At 36.4% G+C, this 17,752-nt stretch overlaps 1 protein-coding gene across 3 annotated transcripts in view; it reads left to right on the top strand.

Annotated features, from left to right (window-relative positions):
- The window catches only part of Kif18a (kinesin family member 18A), a 71,032-nt gene that overhangs the window by 25,858 nt on the left and 27,422 nt on the right, over positions 1-17,752 (top strand). For all 3 annotated transcript variants that reach the window (XM_050146937.1, XM_050146935.1, XM_050146936.1), the window contains exons 10-13: positions 3,668-3,830; positions 7,884-8,048; positions 11,974-12,095; positions 17,304-17,539. In XM_050146937.1, coding sequence (XP_050002894.1) covers positions 3,668-3,830; positions 7,884-8,048; positions 11,974-12,095; positions 17,304-17,539 — 686 coding nt within the window. The remainder of the gene's footprint in view (positions 1-3,667; positions 3,831-7,883; positions 8,049-11,973; positions 12,096-17,303; positions 17,540-17,752) is intronic.

The following is a 17,752-nucleotide window of genomic DNA, read 5'->3' as shown; positions in this document are numbered from 1 at the left end:
ACTTAGCTCTTTCACAGTCAAAGAATTCAAAGAAAGCTCGATAATACACATAATCCAGACTCTCTTTGTATTTTCCATCTTTATGATTTCTTTAATCTATGACTATCTGCACTCTGTCTCTTTAAAGACTTTGTTTTATTTTTTAAAAAAATTTACCTCTTTTCCAACTTTCTATACTCTTCTCTCCCAAGCCTACATAATTTTATCCAACACTGTGACCCACCTAGAGGTCTTTTTTTGTCTGAAGTTGTCTTTATTGCATATCTGTAATCCTGTTCTAACCAGGATGACATCTTAAAATGCTAAATGCTTCCTAAAACACTAAGCTTCAGCATTGCTAGCATATATATGGCCCAGCCTGCTTGCTCCACCCTGTCCGTTCACTGCCTCTGAAATTGCCCTGTGGGAGCGTTCTCACCACCTCAACTCTGATAACCAGTTGGCCCATGCTGCTACCAGGTAACATGCAGCACACTGCCCATATGCCCCATTAAATGCTTAGCCTCCTGAAAGAGCCAAAGTTCAACTACATGACTTTCTTTTTTGCTACTACTGAATCAGGAAGACCTCTCTTAAAGGAGCTGTGGCATGCTGCCAGCAAAATGCTGGCTACCAAAAAGCCGTGCTTAACTTTGTTCTTTTGTGTCTAAAATTACTTTTTAAGCTTTCTCAGATTTTTATGTAGATGTAGTTACCCATGTTGGTGTGCCAATTTGTTGTAGGAGGCTGCTCCTTTGTTTCCAGCCACTTAGACCTGAAATAATCTCTCAGAAACTATATTATTTGCAAGACTGTTTGGATAATAGCTTAAACATATTGTTAGCTAGCTCTTACTTCTAGAATTAACTCATCTCCATTATTTTATATTTTACCATGAGGCTAAGGTTCTAACTGATGGCTTGCATCTGTCCCTGGCAGGGACTCCATGGCTTCCCTTCACTCTGCCTTCTTTCTCCCAGCATTCAGTTTAGTTTTCCCCACCTGCCCCTGTTCTGCCTGCTCAGGCTTTAGACAGTTTCTTTATTAACCAATGGTATTCACAGCATGTAGAGGGGAATCCCACATCATGCCTCTGCCTCCAGAAGGAATTGGGATTAAAGACATGCCCTACCACCTCCCAGCCCTCATTTGTTCCTATCAAAGAAAACTTCTACTTTGTTTTAATATTCTAATTTATATTTAATTTTGTTAGTTAAAACATAACAATAGTACTAATACCATACATGTTTCTTGGAAGTTAAACTATCAGTTTTCCAAAACTGGAATGATTACTTTTATAAATATGTTGACATTAACCATGTGTAATTTGCCAATTAAATTGTAGTCCCAGCTACTTCATTTCTGAGGCAGAAGGGTTGCAGTTTCAAGTCAAGACTGGAAACTTCGGATGATAGTATCTCAAAACTGAAAGCTTAGACACAGTTATAGTGATATAACTCATGAAGGAATGCTTGCCTATGCAGTACCACAGTTCTGGTGGAGGAAAGAGGGTGGACTTATAAATTAGGAAACTTTTTTGAGTTGATGGTTTTAAATCATTCCTCTCTCTCTCTCTCTCTCTCTCTCTCTCTCTCTCTCTCTCTCTCTCTCTCTCTCTCTGATTGTTAGTTGTGTCTGGGGGGGCGTCTGTGTGTATATGTATGTACACATAAGTGCAGGTGTCCAGGGAAGTCAGAAACATTGGATTCCTCTGGAGCACAGACAGTTGTTATCCATCCTAAATTTTGGTTTTCATAAAACTTAAATAACATTTTTGTGCATTTTCTGAAGACAGTGGAAAAATTTGCAATATTTTCTGGCTCTAAAAGTTTTGTAGCGGCAGTATACAAAAAAGAATCATAAAAAGAAAATACAATTTTTTTTTTATAAATAACAGTTGTAAAACTTCTCCTGTGACTATCCCAAGGAAGTGGTATGATATAATTCCCTGTGTCTCACCTAAAAAAAGTAATGCAAATTTTGTTTTCTAGTTAGATATTCTAAATGACTGGACAATACCTACTACTCATTCTCTTAGGATTTACTTCAGTTTTGTTTTTTTAAAGATGCTACCTAGAAACACTTGATAATGATTACTTGCTTTCCTTAGTAAGCAGTAAACACCCAGTAAAATGTTTAGACCACAGAATTACAAACTTAACAGTATTCAACTCCGTCCTTGAGTCAAAAAGTTACAAAAACTGTTGATGGAGCAGCAGGGCTGCGTCCCCGGCACCCGGCCGCCCACATGGCTAGGTTATGCCCCGAAATAATTACACGAAAACTGTATTCTTTTAAACACTGCCTGGCCCGTTATCTGTAGCCTCTTATTGGCTAGCTCTTACATATTAATCTAACCCATTTCTAATAATCCGTGTAGCCCACGAGCTGGCTTACCAGGAAAGATCTTAACCTGCGTCTGTCTGGAGTGGAAGAACCATGGCTACTCCTTGACTAAGCTTCTTTCTCCCAGCATTCTCTTCTGTCTACTCCACCCACCTAAGTTCTAACCAATAAAATGGGCCAAGGCAGTTTCTTTATTATAAATAACCAATTTCCTTCCTCCATCAAAAAACTAAGATACTGTCTTGGGGTATAACCTAAAGATAACTTATCAATTCATTTACTGGCACTAGCATTGGTGTCATAGAGTACTGTGCAATCACAATATCCGCATTTGCATCCTATGAAATATTCATCATCTTAACAAACTGCAGAGCAGTCAATGTACTGTGGTTTATCATCATTCCCAGGAGAGTTTCATTAAGAACTACTGATGTAAATTGGTAGTACGTTTACCACAGATCCTTACAGATATTTCCAATGCCAAAGAACATTTATTTCTAAGTGCACAAACTGGTTTTATTTTAAAGACTTTGTAATTAATTTTCTTAGATAATTTTGCCTGTCTCAGATTTTTGATAAGACTGAAATATCATTGAGCCCAGTTGTTCTGTTAGTTAGAAGTTGCCAAACTAGGCATTTCCTCAATTTTTCGTAGGATTTATTCAGTTTTGAATCGTTGACTTCTTGAGTCTAATAAACTCGACAAATTAGATTCTTTATTTTGCCCTTTGGAGAAGGAAACCACAACCTCATTTTTAGGTTTGCCACATTGTTAACTTGGATGTTTTAGGTCCTGCCAGTGTCAGTTGACTTTTTTGCCAAGCTGTAGGGGGTACCTAACCGTATGGTGTATTCTCACTATAATAATCTTTGAAGCTAAAACTGGTTCTCTCATTTTCCCTAGGGAGCCATGGACATACCATATGATAATGCCCCCTATTGCTTTTTCTTCACAGTAAGCCAACACCAAACAGCACATGATGCTCTGTTGCTAATAGGGCTGTGAGAATTGTCACAGTAAAGATCCATGTTACCGTTCTTTGCATTTTTGCTAATCTTTAAGACTACATATGATAAAATGCAACATCTTATTATCAGAGGCCTTGTGATACCCAAATATTTAAATAACATTATTTTCTTTGCAGGAGAAAAAAGCCTACAGTAGTAAAAATTAAAATTGATATTCACTTCTAAATATTTTTGTATAGGAGAAAGTTGTTCTCACCTACCTACCTACTATTTATCATTGAGTATAGTCTGAATGATATATGTTATTTAAGTAATCTGTATATTAGATAATATAAATTTAATGAAATATAATGGTGTGCTTTATTTTTGGTAGATTTCAAGAAATTCTAAAATGCTTGTTCCAGAATCGAGATAGAATCAGGCAAGAATATCTGAAGTTAGAAATGTTACTTAGAGAAAATGAACTGAAGTCGTTCTATCAACAACAATGCCACAAGCAAATAGAGATGCTGTGCTCAGAAGACAAAGTAGAAAAGGTACTTCACCACTTCATGTCTAAACTTCGGAGAACATGGAAATCTAATTCTTGAAGTTTGATAAGCACCATTTTTTACTCACCCTTTTCTGAAAAGTTTAGAAATACTGTGAGAATCAGAGGAATCTCTAAAAAGCACACTTTTAGTTGCATTTGTTCCTTTTTTGAGAGCATGTGGGTCCTTAGGGACAGAAGCAGCCTGTGCAGTTGTAGGCGACACTTTCCAACTTAGGCCAAGAGGAGAGTTTCTGCTATTATTCAGAAAACCGTACTTTATCACTAATCTTGATAGGCACTTCTACAAGATCCTAATAAAGATCTAACCAACTTTTAGTATTTTCTACTATTGTTTCTGCATATAGTGGTGAGCTACTCTCTACTACACAGACCACTCTTCACTGCCCTACCTTTGATTTGAACAATGCACTGACTTAAAAACAAGAACCTTCAAATACAACTAGAAAGGTCAGAGATCTACACCCCTTCATGATATGGGAGAAAGGGCTGTATGGGGGGGGGGGCAAGGGGTAAGAAAAAATTGTCTCGTCTGAAGATTTATTAATGGTGTGCATTCCAAAATGGTTATGGTCCAAGCTTTAGCAAACTATATATTTTACTTAGAAAATGCCTAGAGTTGACATATAACATGGCATCAAACCAGTGCTACCTCTGGGAAACCTAGCAAAAGCTACCCTAAGAAATAAACCTTAACGTTCACTGTAGGTAAGAGTCAGCAGACTTAACATATAAATCGGAAACCCTGAGAATTTAGACACCAGAGTAATCCAGTGAAAACTAAAAATGAAGTATTCAAAAAAGAATAGAAGACAAAAAACATTAAAGATAAAAGATACTACCAATAGGGAATACCTAAATGTGAGCGTCACAACATGAGGAAAGCAAATGTAATTTTCAGAAATTATTTATTCTTAAAAATCTCATTATCATACAGTACCAGCAATGCTTAAGCGGTATTCACTTAGTTGTCAGAAAACTCTGTGAAATATTTAATAATCTCCTTTCTTAGCATGGCCAAAGGCAAGTCATTTTGTCAAAAATAGTATACAGCCATAGGTAGTTTAACCATGGTTTAAACTCTTGTAGGCAAGTGCTAGAACTTGTACTTTAGCTCTGCTTTTTTGCATGGTAAATACTACAAAATTCAGTATTTCGAAACTGGAAAACAGGTCTAAGAAATTCAAACGAAGTATAACATAGCTAACATGTGGACAAGATGTTCTCGACCCCTGCACTTGAACTGACTCTTCCACTTTCAGGATGGACCTTCCTTCTTCAGTGAAACCTACCTGGAAACTTTCAGAGAACTATCCCAAATGCTTTTATTTTAGAACAGTGTTTCTCAACATATTGGTCTCAACCCCTTTGGGAGTCAAACGACCCTTTCACAAGGGTCGCTTAAGACCATCTGAAAGCACAGATATTTACATCACAGTTCATAACAGTAGCAAAATTACAGTTATTGAGTAGCAACAAAATTAAATTTTGGTTTTGGGTCACCATAACATGAGAGACTGTATTAAAGGGGCACAGCACTAGAAAAGTTGAGAACCACTCACTGTTTTACGTTCTTCTAAATCCTGTAAAATTGACAATCAAAACTGTCACACCATAGTAGTGGTGAGCTTTGTATGTTTTTTTAATTTGTTCTTTTGTTGCTGTTCCTTTTGCTCAAAGCAATATTGACACCTAAAATTTCAGAATCATTTTTTCTATCTCAAGGCCTGTTGTTTTCTGAACATTTGGTTCATTGAATATATAAAGTTCTCTCGATCTCAGTGGAGAAAGGTGCCCTCTTTATGTACTGAAAACCAGTCCCCATAAGGAATACATACATTTCATGAGCATTAGAAGTCAAATCAGAATTGTCCTTTTTGAATTTTAAGTTATATCCATTGTCTTTATGTTCATAGAATACTTCTTGCCCACATTTCTGGAGTCACAATAACATTTATTTGTAAATATTAAGGCATTGTAGATATAATTTAGCCAGTAACCACAAGCAAGGATAACTCTTTTAATTTCATTTTTCAAAAGATAAAATTACTGAAGACCCATTGAAATTGACTTACCTGAGTTTTCACACTTTCTGAATAACAGAAGAAAGTCAGAATGCCACATTGCCCACTTCCTGCTCTATCACTCTCTAAGCTTCAAGTTTCAGATCCTGGTCTACCATTAAACTTGTCTAGTACTTCAAAGACCTTTGTTTATTGCTAGACTTAGTGTATTAGAGATTGCTAATGTAATTTACAGAAATATTTGTTTTCTTATAACTATGAAGATAATTGATTATTTTCCAATACAAAACAAAAGACAGCTTGTGAGACCAACAACATTGTTTTACATCCTTCCAACAACATGCCTGTCTACACAAAAGATGTATTCTCTTATCAGCGTCTGTGATTTTCTGGAGTGACCTTACACCTCTGTTAGCTCCTGGAAACCTCTTACCCTGAAGTACCATTAGGAATTTAAAAGGCTGGCTAGAGACATGGCTCTGTGGTTAAGACCATTTGTTACTCTTGAAAACGACCTGGGTTCAGTTTGTAACACCCATGTGGTGCCTGACAACCATCCATAACTCCAGTTCTTGGTGATCTTATGGCCTTCTCTGACCTCTGTCCACACCTGAACTGCACATTGTGTATGTTCTTACATCTAAGCATACACATTCAAATAAATCAGTCTTTTTATAATTTTGTAAAGAATTAAAAATTATTTTGACCTAGTAAATCTCCTGCAAGGACCCAGGCATCTTCACATGAAAACTGCAGGTGCCCAAAAGTTCTCCAAAGTTAAAGACCCCTGCAGTGTAGTATTTGTTGTGTTAGCCTTTGTACTCCATTAGTCCTCTTTAGGGAGAAGATAAGGATTTTGTTTTTTTAAGCCACTGTTTTGTTTTGCTAAGGTCTTGCCATGAGAAAAAAAAAAATCATTTATCATATGATTAGAGAAATGGCAATAAAGAACTCAGAATCTTGATGAGAATGACTTTGCTTATCAATCACTATCCCTGTCATTTGACTCTAGCCTCCGGTGAGTCTGTCTTTTCTTGAGGATTTTGTTTTTCCATGAAAGGAAGTATGAGATGTATAGATATCTAGAATCTGTCTGTGGCTTAATAGCTATCACACTGGCTTAACGCTAAATATTTACAAGCTAATATCATCCACCAAAATGAAAATGCTCTTATTTGCTTATGTTATCTGCCTGAAAATATTAATAATTAGTAATTTTTAGAAATGCTAAAAATAATGATTTATTACCTAAGGAGGACAGGGTCTTTGACCAAGTACACACAGCTCTGCTCTCTTTGTGGATGCCGGTGCTCTACTCCAGAACCAGCTACAATGTTCCTATCTCTGAGGACTGATTGTTTCAGGTATACCCATCGTATATGGCAATTATTTAGTTCAGTGTCCATTGGCAAATTACCAAGACCAAGCTATTCTGACCAATGGCTCCTGTGTTAGCATGCATAGCCTTTGGGCTAAAAAAATCAAAAGACCAAATCTGACCAAAAATAGTCATGAAGATGTAAAATATCAAAGACATTCAGAGTATCCATTGTGGTACTCAACCTGACCATGGGCAAGGTAAAGTATTGATATATACTCCGATTCTTTTTTCTCTCTCATTTAGAGCAGGCAAATTAAATCAGCAGAACTTTTTTTTTCTTCGTATCTTTTCAGATTGGAGACAAGAGCAGAGTGTGCATGCTTTTTTTTTTTTTTTTGAGTAAGGAAATCATGGAATTTATCTAACCTTATATGAACTTTACAAATGTATCATGCAAAAAAATGTTATAGCTTTCCATTTGACCACTGCTTTTCGTAAAGCTATAAACTCAAGGTGTAATTTTATTAAATGACTCACAACTGATTTGCTACTTTGCTATGATATTTTAATAGGGAAATAGCAGAAGGCCTTAACATATTGTACTGTACCCATATAAGAAAATATGACTTTTTCAGTGTTGTACACATCAAATATAAGAATTACATATATTATTAAATACATTGTTGTGTTTCAGGCCACTTGCAAACGAGATCACAGACTTGAAAAGTTGAAAACTGTTCGCTGTTTCCTCGAGAAAAAGAAGGAAGAGGTGTTGAAACAGTTTGATGAGAATACTAATTGGCTTCAGCGAGTGGAGAGTGAAATGATGCTCTTAGGTCAAAATGGTGATATTCCAGAGGTACAAATATGTATATATATATGTGCTCAGATTTAATCTTAAAAACTGAGCTCCTTAAATTTCTTGTGTTTCTTGAGTGAATATCTTTCATGTGACAACTGCTGCCCTGCTTCTCTGGGATTTAATTAATTCACTTTTCTGTTTTAATGACTGTGTCCTTAATTCACTAATACCTCATTGATTTGTGGTTTTTGCTTTCAGAAGGGTCAATTTACTTTTAAGTGTTTTTTAAGTAAATGTCCTATATGAAATAACTCTTAAGTTAGAATTAAGCAAGTGTGTTAAACTGGTTGAGGCTGCATCATCGAGGCCTCTTACGCTTTTCCACTCACAACCTCTTTTCACCTGAGAAAGTTTTCTGTGATCCTGAATATATAAGTATGTAATAGATTTACAGATCAAGAGTTTATACATTACAAATAAAGGAACTTATTATAAAGTAGTTCTTTTGTGAGTGAGAATGTGTCTGTATGTCTTTCTCTGTGTGTTTATCATTTTTTAAAGACAAGATCAAATTTGAGTACTGATGAAATAAATGGTCTTGTTAATAGGGCAACTTTTCAGAATTCATCGTTTTTTTTTTTTTTTGTTTTGTTTTGTTTTGTTTTTAATGGTCTGGAATAGCGAGAATGTTACCTTTTTATAATGGATAAGTACAATGTGGCAGAGGTTTACTTAAGGCCACTTTAGAAATGATTGGAAATTATTTTGTGATCACAGCAAGCCAAAAGTCATTTACTGATTTCTTTTTTTTTTTATGAAACTCAATCAACATCTCAAATAGTGGCTGGTAAAAGCAAACATAGCATAGTAAAATCAAAAAATATAGAAATTTAATACTTTAGTTGCTGAGGAGCAAGTTTTTATTTTCTCTAAGTAAGTTATTGTGTTTCTGTAGAATAGAAATCTTTTATGTACAGTAAAAACAGTACAATTCTTACATTCACTAGTCTTGAATTAGAGCAAGTGTGTTTTCAGGCATTGACATTAACCAGTGCAGAGTGCTATGTATTAAGGGCCAGTTTTACAGTGAAGTTGTGATTCATTATAAGGGTACACAGCCCAAAACACATCTCCTATTTACATGTTTGCTATTGAATTAACTTGTGGTCCTTCTGTGTTCAAAACCTTGTACTGTGGCTCTATATTCTCAGCACCCATATTCAGGTGCATGCCCCAGTATGAAAGTGCACCCACCAGTTAAGAAGCTGGGAAGTGAATAATTCTGTTTTAAACTTACATATTCATTTAAAAATTAGCTAAAGTATTTGTATTTTTAGCATATTGCTTGCCTTTTTCAATGTTGTAATGTTTATAAAGTTAATATCATTTGAGTTCTTGTAGTGAATTTAGTTTTTTAATACGCTCACATATAATCTTTCAGATAATCTAGAATTTTTGTTTCTTGCTTTCTGAGAGATCTGTGTAGACTTGGCTGGCTTGGAACTCAGTATTAGGCCCAGGCTGGCCCTGAATTCATAAAGATACACCTGCCTTTGTCTCTCCAGGTCTGATATTAGTGGTGTCTACCCCCAGTCTGCCTATCCCAACATTTCTAGCAGTATCTTTGTACACCAGACTGTGAGCCATTACTTTTTAGTACTTTATATATTTCATTATAAATAGCACAAGAAAGATAACACTTTCTAGTTCTACCTCCTAGCTCCTTGTTCTATTTCTGTAAGATGTTTCACAGCTGAGACAATTATCTAGTCATGAGCACTTACTTCTTGTATAAACAAAATGTGAGCTGCCTTCACAGAGGGCCTTACCCAAGGTCCTGCAACTCATGGGAAACACTACGTTTTTTAAATTTGAAATGAGTGCTGNTATATACACACACACACACACACACGTGTGTGTGTATGTATGTATTTCGTTATGTACTTTTGTATCATATGTCTTTATCCAGCAGTACCACAGTTGTAATTCAGACTACCACCCCTCCACTCCTGTTATCATATTCTAACACCTGGCCTTTCTGATTTTTCTCTACTCCAACCAAACTAAAAGTTTGAGCGCTAGCACCGACAGTATCACTCCTCAGTGTCCTGCCCCTACTGTGAGCTATGATGGCTGACCAAACCTGGCACAACCTGGCACCCTGTTTTTCTAAAGCTTACTATGACCTACCATTGTACTCTCTACTTCAGTGGTTAGCTGACTTGTACTTCTTGTACTGTGGTCTTCTCTTCAGATGTGATCCTTGGTATACTGAGACAAAAACACACTAAAATTACAGTCTTGCCTTTCCTAAGGCCATCTACCCAGGATCTATGATGGATTGGGTGGAAGGGTGGTTGCAGAGGATAAGAGCTGAGGAAGAGCTGGGTTTTATGGTTTGGTTGTTTGTTGTATTGGGAAGTCATTTGGGATTCTTTGGAAAACATGTTTACACACTTACTTGATGTTCTAACTGAAAAGCTATAAGGAGATCAAGTAAAATGAATCAGTTCAGCTCTTCCACGTTAGTCAAGTAAACTGATCTCCATAAAGGCCATGTATTTGGCTCGAGCTGACATTTGTTTCAAGACTGAGCATTTCCCTAAAAATCAAATGACTCATAGGTCAATCCTCTAGACATATCCTGGTTCCATAAAAAGTGGCTTTATCCAAAATACATGATATATTTCTTGAAGTATAAAGGTGAATTATGTAAATGAATTGTGCTGGCTAGCTTTATGTCAGCTTGATGCAAACTAAAGTCATTTTAAAAGACAAAACCTCAGTTCAGAAAATGCCCCCACCAGATCGCCTTTAGGCAAACCTACGGTATATTTTCTTGAATCTCAAAGTAACATTTCCTAGTTAACAGTGGTATGTAACGTATTTTATAGGTAACAAGCATGGTAAAGAGACTATATTTCTTTGTCACTAGTAAAACATTAACTCTTTATGTACCCTTTTAGTCTTGAACATAATAAATTTGATAATTATAAAAACAACCCCAACTGACCCCCCCCCCCAAAATCTAAATCTGTACTTTAGACAATCCATGTTCAGCTGTAGACTAGAAAGGAGTATGAAAAATAATTGAAATGGAATACCAGGGTTTTTTTTCCTATAACTCCAGGCATAGCTCTGTTTATTAAATTGTAGCTTACCAATCCAAATGTCCCCAGAAATACATATCATTACACAATTAAAGATGCTAAAACTTCTGGGGTATTTTTTTTCTTTCATATCTCTCCATATCCTCTGAGCTGATCCCTTTTTGTATTTAGGATTTAGTGAATTTCAGAAAAAAAGAATAAATTATAAGTGGAAAATTAGAGGGCACCTGACCCTAAACAGAAGAGCATTGGGAAAACTGAAATATTCAAGAGACTTTTTTATTCTAAGATGAAGCTTTTAAGAAGAGTAAAAGGGATGAGAGAGAGAATTGTGCAGCATGCAACTCAGCACTGACCTGTATACGGAACTAACTAATCATTGTCCATCCTCAGATGAACCTTACTTCGAGTAGAAATGCAGCTGCACAGTGAATAAACAGCATTCTTATTGGTCAGTACTGTCGCAGCGTTGGAAGATACTGTCCATCTTTAAATGTAGTGCTCAAGGAATGCCTCTTTTAGTAGTAGCGTTTAAGTAAAGACTTCTAGCACAACTGTTTTTTCACAATATTGTAAACAAATTAGATCAACAAAGAAGCTGTTGTCATAGTATGCCTTTTTTGAGATGCCTAACATTTATTTTTCAGAAGAAAATTAAACTCTTACCTTGTTGCTAAGTTTTAGGCTATCTAGCTTTATGTTCAGGTTGACACAAACTAAACTCATTTAGACAACAAGATTCCTTATTGTCTAAAATTTTCAGCATGTTTTTTTACAACTTTAAAAAACTTGGTGTCCACATAAATAAGTTATATTAAAATTAGACTATTTCTTTTAAAAATCTACAATACATTTTTCATTATTTTTCATAGATACTCAGTAAAGATCTTCATTGTCACCACTTTCGGCTCCAGACTAGAGACCTGAAAACACAAGTGGGATACATGAAGGCTCTAGCTTGTCTCCAAGAGCGGCAGCACAGTCAGACTGAAGCGTAAGTACATGGCATTGGACAGTCTACCAATCTTAATGCTACAGGAAATCGAAATTTATCTGAGAAGGGATTCATTAATTTGAATTGTTGGTCAGCATCAAAAAGCACACAGGCAGAAACATTGAGAGAATGTGAATGATGTGGTTCTTTCCTAATAACTAATTATTTATAGTACTTTGTAGTTTTTCAATGAATTTTCTTTTTTAAGATTTTGGATTTTGTGCTAAAAAAATTAAAACTGCTATTAACACCAATTAGATTAGATAATTTTTGGTTATTGGTAATTCCAAAATGATTGGGGGGTGGGGTGTTGCCTTCTCAATCATCTACCTTCTGCACTCATCCCTCATCCTAGTCTTCAGATGAAGCCTGGGTCCCATATCCAGTGCCCAGTGACCAAGTCTGATATCATCACCTGCTGCTTGCCTACCTGTTTGCTTGGACCAGGAAACATATACTGTTTGCCAGCCCATCCTTCTGTAGTCACATGAGACATGCAGCCACAGAAAAATCCATGTACTCAGATCTTATTACTATTACTAGCTTTTAAGGAGCATCAGGTGTCTCCATTATTTATAATCTTTATTATTTAAGTAATTTTAACAGTTTCACACGTGCATCTTCTCCCATCTCAATGCTGTCTTCTCTCCCTTCTTCCCTATGACTCACCTTTTCACCTTCCTGTCTTTTTCTGTTTTCTTTCTTTTTGTTTTGTTTTTGGTGTGTGTGTGTGCGTGCGTTTGTTTGTTGTTTTTGTTTGTTTTTCTCTTTTATTTGGTTTGGTTTGGTGACCAAACAAGTTTAACCAGACCCACCTATATGATTATTAGTTTGCAGCTATCCATTGAAAGCTCCTGGGCTCAGGAATGGTTATACAACTGAAGACAGTGGTTTCCCCTTTCCCAGCTTCTGTGTTTTCATCAGTAATTCACCAGTAGCCTATAGGGCATTTTGAGCCCTTCTCCCTTCCTCAATTGATTTTTGACAGGGCCTGTCTTGTGTGTGCCTAATGTTGGTCACTGCTGTTTTACATTCATGGTTGCTGTGGCTGCATCAAATCTAGAGGATGGTATTTGCAGCACTCACCCTATCTTCCAGCTCTGAGATGCTTTCAGGCTCTTCTTTCATAATGATTGTTGAGCCTTGGAAAGGGTGGTGTAAATGCCTTTTTTACTGCTGAGCCCTCAGCCATCACTTTTTCTCAGCATTTTTGCTGGCTGGCAGTCTCCAGATTCATTATTGTTCAAAGCAGAGACTTCTCTGATTAAGGTTAATAGTAGTGCTTTTTTTTCTTTCTTTTTATTTTTCATGGGTATAAACATAGAAATTTTTAAACAGTTAGATGTAATCAATTTATTCAATAGTACTGAGTTACCCACTTGGCCTTTGACTTCCCCTGGCATAGGTGTTAACCAGGCTTCAGTCACAAGCATGAATTCAGTCCCATGGATTGTGCTTCAAATCTAGTCAGTTGCTTACCCTTTTTTTAATAATAGTTTTTCATTTATTTTACATACCCATCCCTCCTCTCCCCATGCCCTGTCCCACCCCACCTTCTACTTTTGCACAAGTTGCGCCACATCTTGTCCACAAAGTTGATGGAGTGTTGCTTTGGTTTTTGTGCTAATGGGTTCACAGCTGATGAAACCACTGATACCTTTCTCTCTCTACAACGTTAATAGCATTCTCCAACATTTACATTCCAGTAAATTAAAAAAAAAAAATCTAAAAGAAATAGAGGATTTTCTGTATACATATGAGCTTCCAAAATGAAGCAAAAGTAAAATAAATAATTCAAACAGCAATAACAGTGAATCAGCACTAAAAAGTCTCTCAAATAAAAATCTCCCAGGACCAAGTGGTTTTACTACAGATCCTATCAGAGCTTCAAAGAACTAATACCAATATAATGCAAAATGTTCCATAAATGAAAAAGGAAGGAAAGCTTCCAACTGTATTACCCTGATAACAAAACCCAGAAAAGCACACACATGTTATACACTGCTATGATGAACACAGATGCAAAATTTCTTTATGTAATACTGACATACTGAACTTAAAAATCACATCAGATAGATTATTCATCATGATCAAGTTAGCTTCATTTCAGAGATTCAGGATTTCTGCATATATAAATCAATAAATACATCACAAAAATGGACAGAAACCACAGGATTATCTTCAGAGACATAGAAAAGACCTTTGACAAAATCCTATGTCCTTTCATAGCATAAATCCAAAGAGTCTAAAGATGCATAGAGCACACCTCAGCACAATAAGGGCTATATTTCACAGACCTGTAGCCAGCATTGGACTAAATGGAAGAAAGGTCACAAAATTCTCGCTAAGATTAGAAATAAGACAAGGGAGCCCAATCTTTTCACTTACACTAATTACAGTGCTTGAAACCTGAGCTAGGACATTAAAACAGGATGGAGTGCTAGGTGGTGGTGGTGTACAACTTTAATCCCAGCATTTGGGAGGCAGAGGCAGGCAAATCTCTTAAGTTCAAGGCCAGCCTGGTCTACATAGTGAGTTCCAAGACAGCAGGATTGTTTCACAGAAAACCCTTGTCTGGAGAGGGGGGTTGACACCGGAATGGGGGTGATTAAAAATAAGTCAAAGTTTCCCTACTTGAAGATGATACGATTCTATATTTAAGAGAACTTAAATGGCTTCATTAAAACCTCTTACAACTGCCCAATGCTTTGTAAATAGTGAGGTGCAAAATGAACACAGTGATACCACAACCATCCTGTAACTCCAGTGGCAGATTTACTGAACCAGGCAATCAAGGAAACAGTCCCATTCACAATAACATTAAATAGTAAATAAATAAATGCTTGGGAGTAAACCTAACTATGCAAACAAAAGAACTCTACAATGAAAAATTTTAAAACACTGCAGAGAATAAAAATAGCGCCCTTGTTTGTTAACTGGGAGATATAATTCTGTGAAAATGGCCAGAGTGTTTCCATTTTTATGTATTCTTATAGTCACTGTATAACTCACTAATAGGATTTTGTTATCAATTTAACTATGATTTTCCTTAAAAGTGTGATTAATCTCTTGTCATCTTTTATAAATCAGTTATTTTGTTGGGTAGGCATTCTTTGAGGTTATATAAAAATGAGAGAGGCCCGTGTCTCTATGGGCTTTCATTCAAAACTCCCAATTGTGTTCCACAGGTATTCTCAAATTACCTGGAATTAATTTTCCTATGCTTTTGATTTAAAGTAAGCTATTTTCAAGATGAAGAAAAACAATATTTTATAAATGGGGGTCCACAGTCATCACAGCAAATCACCGTCACTTGCTATCAAGTGGCATGTGGGAACTTAGGCTTTCAGAGACACGGTTGATGGAGGAAGGTCATTGGTTAATTAAATAAAGAAACTGCTTGCCCTGATAGGTTAAAATATAGGTGGGTGGAGTAGACAGAACAGAATGCTGGGAGGAAGAGGAAGTGAGCTCAGAGACGCCATGCTCCCCTCTCCCGGGCAGACGCAATAGCTCTGCTCTCTGAGGCAGAAGCACGCTGACCGGTGCTACACAGTTTATTAGAGATGGGTTGACCGGGATATCAGAATTAGCCAGTAAGGACTACAGCTAATGGGCCAAGCAGTGTTTAAATGAATACAGTTTGTATGTTGTTATTTCGGGGCATAAGCTAGCCTAGCGGCCAGGAGCTGAGCTGTGGGAAGAGGCCCACAGCTCTTACTACACACGGTCGTTTATTTTAACCCCACTGTGCTCTTATATCATACACAGATTGAGATGCCTTAACAGGCTTTACCTTGATAATAAAATAATGAGATAAAATCGATTCCAACTGATTTTAACAACTAGTGAACCAAATCATCTCCAAAGCATTGTGACATTGTAAAACGTGAATAAGTTTTTTGACTTAGTCTTGAATTCTGCTTATTTTAGCAATAGACCCTTGTAGAAACTATGTAGTATTGCTAAGTCTTAGATTTCTCATTCATAAAAATAAATTATTATATAAATGTAACATGGTACTTGAGTTCTTAAAACCTTTCCCAGGTTTAATCATTTACTAGTGTTCATGAGATTCATATAGTTATGCTCAAAGCTATGAGTTAGTTTAGCAAACAATACAAAATAAAACCAGCAAAATGGAAAGGTTCAGAAGAGATTAGACAAATAAAATTTCAAGAATCTTGTTACGTGCCAGACATGGTGGCATTTGCCTTTAACTCTAGCATGCAGAGGCAGAAGCAGGATTCCTGTAAATTTGCAACCCCCCTGGGTCTGTGTGGTAATAGTGAGATTCTAACTTCAGAAAGGAAGAATCTTGTATAGTGAGACACAGTACATGCTTAATTTCAGCAAAAAGCTATGACATCACATCATATTGGAAATTGGGTTCTGTCAGTGCCTCAGGGTTTTATTGGGGTGATTTATGTGACAGATAAAAATGTCAGACTTTCCAAAGGAAAGTAGGCAATCCCAGTAATGTCTGTTGCTTAAACACACATTTTAAATATAGTAAAACACTTGTCATTTCCAATCTGCAAATTATGAAATATTCCTAACATCAAAAGCAAAGCTTTCATAGCGCTTTCAAACCTAGGAATCTTACTCTGCACAATACAGTTGCCAAAAGTACAGGGATGTAAGACTGTCCTGCTGTCCCTTTCCAACACTCACTGCTCAAACTTGTTCACTTTCTATCTTCTGTGTAGTTGCTAGACTGCATCGTGTATTCCCTATACCACAATGCCCATAAGTTTGATATTGATGCAATGCTTATCAAGAAGCCTGTAGGTAAGTCGTGATCAAAAAAGTGGCAGAGAGAACTTGAGGACTTGTAAAATGGCAATGTTCCAGCCAGATATATCCCTCAGGGTCACACAGATGCTACTGAGACTACTAATGAGCCTTGTTTTCCTGATTCCCATCCAGGATTCTCTTTATACTGAATGTATTAAGTATGTGTTGAGCTGTTTGGGTGAAATCACATTTTTTACAAAGCAAATTTGAATTATGAAAAGATTTTAATATTGATGTTTATCTGAGTACTAAGGGAAAGAGGGACAGAGATAGTCTTAGGAAAGGACAGTTTGACCTCACCTATACTGGTTCAGGCTTCACTAGAGAATTTGCCTGTTGTGCAAAAGAACAGTGATAGTTTCTTTACAACTTTGTGTTTCTTTCTTTTTTCTTGTCATCTTCTCTTTGTAGAGTATTGAATGCTTTACTTCCAGCCTTAAGGAAAAAGTATTGCATGACGAAAGAAACTGATCTGTCAAAGGCTGCTTGTGATTCTGACTTCGAAACTATTGAGCGTTTGGTTGAGAGGAAGAAGGTGGTGGTTTGGGCTGACCAAACCACGGAACATTCAAACCAAAGTAATCTTCCAGGGATTTCCCTACTTATGACCTTCCCGCAGCTTGGACCCATTCAGTCTATTCCTTGTTGTAAGTACTTTTTATTTTACTTAGTTAGTGGTAGCATTATTTCTGAAGAGACTGGTTATATTCCAAGCTACAGAACAGTTGATTTCTTTTCAGTAGATTTAGTTATTTGATGACCACTATCAAAGAAACTAGCTTCTAAGTAATTTTAATTAACAAGAATCTCCCAGGCCCTACAAGCATGTATATACTGATATTCTGAATAACTAGCAGTTT

The sequence above is a fragment of the Alexandromys fortis genome, unplaced genomic scaffold (genome assembly GCF_014885135.2).
Source record: "Alexandromys fortis isolate MF-2015 unplaced genomic scaffold, M_Fortis_MF-2015_v1.1 scaffold_12, whole genome shotgun sequence".
In the NCBI taxonomy this organism is placed as follows: Eukaryota; Metazoa; Chordata; class Mammalia; order Rodentia; family Cricetidae; genus Alexandromys; species Alexandromys fortis.
The sequence above is the reverse complement of the archived record's forward strand: the minus strand, read 5'-3'. Positions and strand labels throughout refer to the sequence as shown.